We start from the raw sequence: 4,901 nt of genomic DNA, 5'->3' as shown, positions 1-4,901 counted from the left end.
AATGTAGAATATTGTCGTTTTCTTATAATAAAATTATAATAAAATTATTTTTAAAATTCTTGTGTTTTTTTTGTTAGTTTCCAATATATCTTTATGTAATAGCAGTAAAACAATATTCATGAAATGTATCTCTCTTGTCGTTGCGTCAAACGTCACATCGTTACGTCAAACGTCACGTCGTTACGTCAAACGTCACGTCGTTAAGTCAAACGTCAAGTGCTGCGTCAAACGATCATCAAACGTATCTACGTATGAGAATGTTCTCTTTCGTAATATGTCTTCAGAAGAGTACAGACGTCGAATTGAAGAGTTTATTAATAGCATTGGTGAATTAAAGAAAGATATTGCTTTCTATGGAGATAAAAGTGAGGTTATGAAACAAATGCAGAATCTTAGTTTATTTGATAAGAAAGTGACGTGGAGCAGTCTTCACTTGGTGCCTAAAGAAGAGGTCCATCAGTTGGCCCGTAGACTGCCGCAAACTACTTATCCGTTAAGACGTATTCAACCTACACCATGTTCAACAGAACAGAAGGGGATATAAAAAATGAAATTAATTCTGTTTTTGCTATGTCATGTGTAATATTAGTGGCTGTATTTGTTTTAATTTTAAAAATTATTTTGAAAATTGTAAAACGAAAATTCCAATCTTCATGTAATATAAAAGTTGATGAATATACAGAGTGTTTCAATAAAACCCATATTTAAAAAAAAACTTTATTTATAATGGTAATACAGTATTTAAAAACCAGTGACGGAGACGTTGTACATTTCTTTCAGTACATGAAAATAGTCCAGATGCGTGACAGGGGTTTGGATCTTGAGCAAAGTTTCCAGTTTCACAGGGTGTACCATCAAATTTGCAAACGTCAATAATATGTGGAAAAATACCGAAAATGTGACATTTCTTTTGCAGAAACTCGACTTTTTGTTGTCCTCGAACGTAAATGTAGTCTGCGGCATACATTAACTTGTTTTCTAATATTTCATTTACTTTAGAATATTCTACATCTCCTGAAGAGTATCGAATGCCGTGCACATTTCTTTCCAAGTATGATGTGGTCTTTTTGTCCTCGTTACTTAATGTAGAAAACGGTTGCGGTGGTAAAAATATGTAATGTGAACTTTTGAAGCCAATTTCTATGGTGAGCTCTTTGGCAACGAAAAGACCGTCTACGACAAAACCTTGAATGTCTACAAAAGCTACTCTCATGTTGACGTCTGCTCGAACACTAACTCACACAACATCTAGTTCAAGCTTCTAACAATTTCGGTGAGGGGGAAGTATTCCATTACACAATCGTGAATTATGATGCAATAGACTTTGGTATTTTCGGGAAAACCTATGTTTGCTTCAATGTCAAGTTTCACATCGACTGTGGATGCCTTCATGCTTTCCTCCTGTTTTGAACAATCGATAACAAACAATGCTCGTTTCTTGAAAGAAGAATAATCCAGCAGGGGGCGCTTCTGTGTGGAGTTTGCGTAGTTGGGATAGAATTCAGTATAGTTAAAATAGGCTTCATTGTAATCAGTTTTAGCGAAATCCAATTGCATTCTTTCATTGGGCCAAAAGTCACCATTAAGTGACAGTCTTATACTTTGTACGTCGGCATTGTCAAATAAAGTCGGGTCAGCTGTACTCAAGTTACGTTTGCCGGTTTGAAAGAAAACAATAACAAAACGAGGTCTTTCAACTGAAGTGGATGTCTTGACAGCCCAAACTTCATGTCTTGCTCCTTTAGTAATTGAGGGTAATTCGTGTAACTCCCACTTCCTAAATGGAATAACTATAGGTTGATCTTTTTGAATGGATTTCATGAGATTTAATTTTATGTCGTCATTAGGAAAGATATGTTTAACTTTTAGCTCAACGCTTGTAATGTTTATTTTAGCTGTTGTAGTGGAGAGCGTTCCAGAGACATTCTTTTCAGTAATATATAAGCAATCATTATCATTTCGTGCCCGAACTAGTCGTATTGTTTGACGCCCACATGTAATCATTGAATAATCGTTGAAAATGCTGAAAATATGTTTGAGAGGTATTTGAAGGTTGAAGGACTTGTCGCTAACATTCAGAATAGGATCTTTCGGGTAATTCCAGCCGGCTATAGCCATATGATTGGAATCTTCTTGGTTATAACAAGTCATAGCACGTACGGCACTCACTATTCCAGGGTCCCGAACTGTTTCCATTTCCCTGGCACTTTCACTGTACGTACATGAATCGAATAGAAAGGCTCCAACATTATTTGCTAATTTTACGTCACCAGCTCCGTGTATTTCAAGCGAACCTTTAATGCACAACAAAGTTTCGCTCATTGCAAAGAACGAATCAACTTGATTAATGCTAAACTCCACAATGTCACTGCAATTGAATGACTTTATAAATGGAGCATAGGTTCTGTATTCAGCCTTTCGAATTGAATCGTCAAACATCGGCTTACGGTAGATATCAAACATTGGAGGCATGTTGTCGTTTTGGCGTTGACGTTTTCCATACATTGTTGTCATTTTTTTTCAATTTAAAACCCAACGATTGCAGAACCAATTTGTTTGCGAACGTGAGTTGCTTCAGCTTTGATGGTAGCTTATCTAATGAAGTTGAATGCTCTGTAGACTGTCTTTTATGATTTATTATTAGCCCCATTTGCTTCGCGCGCTCTAAGCTCCAACACCAACGTACTTAATTCTCCACGAAAGTTTACAGGCTGACCGTCTTGGTCTAAAGCGATGACGGTGATATTGGTTATTTCACGCTGTGGTATAACAGGTAAATAGAGCAAATTATGAGGAATTTCGTCTATGGAATATCCTGGATCCACTTGTATGACGAATTCGTATATAGTATGAGCAGGTCTGTTTGCATCGAAGGCTCCAGTGGTAATGTTACAATCGAAGCGAATACTAGATACTTTAATGATTTTGACGGGGAGATCTGACGAGTGTATTTTGTTTGCGTCGAGTATTTTCGGTGAAAAACCCAAAATTCTCCCAAGACTATTATCTTCTTTGAATGAAATTTTGTATTTACTGGAAATTTCACATTTCAACGTATTGTGATTGGGTTTTAGTGAAAATATACCCTCTGGTCTAGTTGAATTGTCCACACCCAATTTATCTCGTATAAACGCCTCAAGATCGGCAATTTCGTAACATCCTGTGGGAAAATCAAAACTTTGAAGCTTGCCCTTGGTATCGTAGTAGTAAAACTTACAATTTTCAATGTTTGGTATACTGTGATAAGAATGAAAAGATCGCAAAGCTATTTCGTAATCATTATTCGGATCGAGCACAATAGGCGTAGTAGGTTGAAAGGTAAATTCATGATTGATGCTGTTTACTCTCAGCAACTGTGACATGGTGACTAATGGAATTCGGGTGATGTTTGAATTTAAATAATACTACTTGTTTATTCTATTTATTGTTACAAAGAAAACAAGTGGCTTGAGAACTCGGAGGACCATCACAATGTGTTGTCCAATCAGGCCGGTTGTAATGGATGAAACAAGGTAGTCGTATTTGTAGTTCAAAATTTCCTCGATATTCATTGGGAAGTTTATGCCACATATCCAACAATTCCCAAGGTCTTACACACTCTATTAGATGTTCAATGGGAAAGTGCTTTAGTTCTTCGGCAGTAAAACTATTCAATGTTTTTCCATGGTAGATATGTTGTAGTAATAGTTCTACGCTCGTCATTGTTGCTGTAGAAATTTCAAACACAAATGTCCGCAATTTATTTGATTGTAGTTTTGATATTGGGTATTGTTGTAGAAAATTCTCGCACTCTTTCCCCCCAGATATTCAACAACTTCTTTCGGCGGCTTCAAATTACCAAATGAATCAAAATACTCTACATCGTTGTTTATCTTTCTGTAAGCCACCCAATGACTCCCACTATTCTTAGAAACATCTAAATTAACCACTGCGCATTCTTGTCTTTGAGGACCGCCTTTGGGGAGGGTGTCTCGCATGAAAACTCCTCGAAAATGTGGTATTTTAAGTAATTTTGCATAATGCGCAATGTCAAAGTCAGATAGTGCGTGATTGGGTAGCTTTATTAGTTTTTTTTTTGTTTTTTTAAATACAATCCAAATCCACCTTTTGAATACTTTTTCAAGTATAGGCCAGATCCTATACGTTCCATAGCCTTATTATGACGTACATCTTCCTCCAATTTCTTTTGCGCATGCTTAGCATCAATGACGGTTTTTGCAATCCCAGCAGCACCACCTGACAAAGCTCCAAGTGCCGAAAGACCGGCAAACAAAGGAATAAGTGGTAGGAAACCTCCGGATTTCGCTACAGGTATTACTCGAGGAACCTCGACTTCTTTTTTGCCACCAAATTCATTAATAAGTGCTTTGGCTGCTCGTAAGGCAAACGTTGCGGTGTCTTTCAAAGATGTTCCTCTCTTCAATGACTTTCCCACTTTCAGAATAACATCTCGATGCAAGGAACGACGTTTGCGACGACGACGACAACCCATTCCCAGCTTTCTTTTCACCTTCATTCCGCCTGTTACAAGTAATGCAGCAGCTTTCTCTCCCATTGAAGCGTCTTTTGATTTGACGCGTGCCCAAGCTTTATCTTCAAGTATCTGATCGGCTTTGTGTCGTTCTTCGAGAGACTTATTCTTCCAGTAAGAAATATCGTGTTGTTTACAAGCAGCGTCCAAGGGGTTGATGCCCGGATCTCCACGATCAAGACGTTTTTCCAATTTTGTACCAGCTAAAAAAAAAACAATTAATTTTTTCGGAAAAAATAGTCTTAGCGGTGGTTTACTTACGTCCACAGTACTGATAGCTAGGTAAGTGAAGTTCAATAGGTAGTTTATTGATGAGAGAATTCAAAATACCCTCTCCTTCAAACACCAACATTAAGACTGACACGCTTAA

General features: G+C 37.4%; 2 protein-coding genes across 2 annotated transcripts; both read right to left on the bottom strand.

The window, feature by feature from the left end:
• Positions 1-1,248: 1,248 nt before the first annotated feature.
• Positions 1,249-2,505, bottom strand: LOC130450044 (uncharacterized). The gene has a single exon (XM_056788206.1). It carries the CDS (start codon positions 2,503-2,505, stop codon positions 1,249-1,251), a length of 1,257 nt encoding a protein of 418 aa, XP_056644184.1.
• On the bottom strand, positions 2,407-4,901 carry LOC130450119 (uncharacterized). The gene is made up of 2 exons (XM_056788322.1): positions 4,793-4,901; positions 2,407-4,734 (listed from the first exon to the last, which is right to left on the bottom strand). Exons 1-2 carry the CDS (start codon positions 4,881-4,883, stop codon positions 4,064-4,066), a joined length of 762 nt encoding a protein of 253 aa, XP_056644300.1. The 5' UTR covers positions 4,884-4,901; the 3' UTR covers positions 2,407-4,063.

Source organism: Diorhabda sublineata, chromosome 11 (genome assembly GCF_026230105.1).
Source record: "Diorhabda sublineata isolate icDioSubl1.1 chromosome 11, icDioSubl1.1, whole genome shotgun sequence".
In the NCBI taxonomy this organism is placed as follows: domain Eukaryota; kingdom Metazoa; phylum Arthropoda; class Insecta; order Coleoptera; family Chrysomelidae; genus Diorhabda; species Diorhabda sublineata.
The sequence above is the reverse complement of the archived record's forward strand: the minus strand, read 5'-3'. Positions and strand labels throughout refer to the sequence as shown.

What these genes read in the sequence shown, in the direction of transcription:
- LOC130450044 (XM_056788206.1), bottom strand. Translation starts at nt 2,505, where the DNA reads ATGTATGGAAAACGTCAACGCCAAAACGACAACATGCCTCCAATGTTT.
- LOC130450119 (XM_056788322.1), bottom strand. Translation starts at nt 4,883, where the DNA reads ATGTTGGTGTTTGAAGGAGAGGGTATTTTGAATTCTCTCATCAATAAA. An exon ending in TAGCTATCAGTACTGTGGAC is followed by an intron (nt 4,735 to 4,792) that starts GTAAGTAAACCA and finishes TTTTTTTTTTAG; the next exon opens with CTGGTACAAAATTGGAAAAA.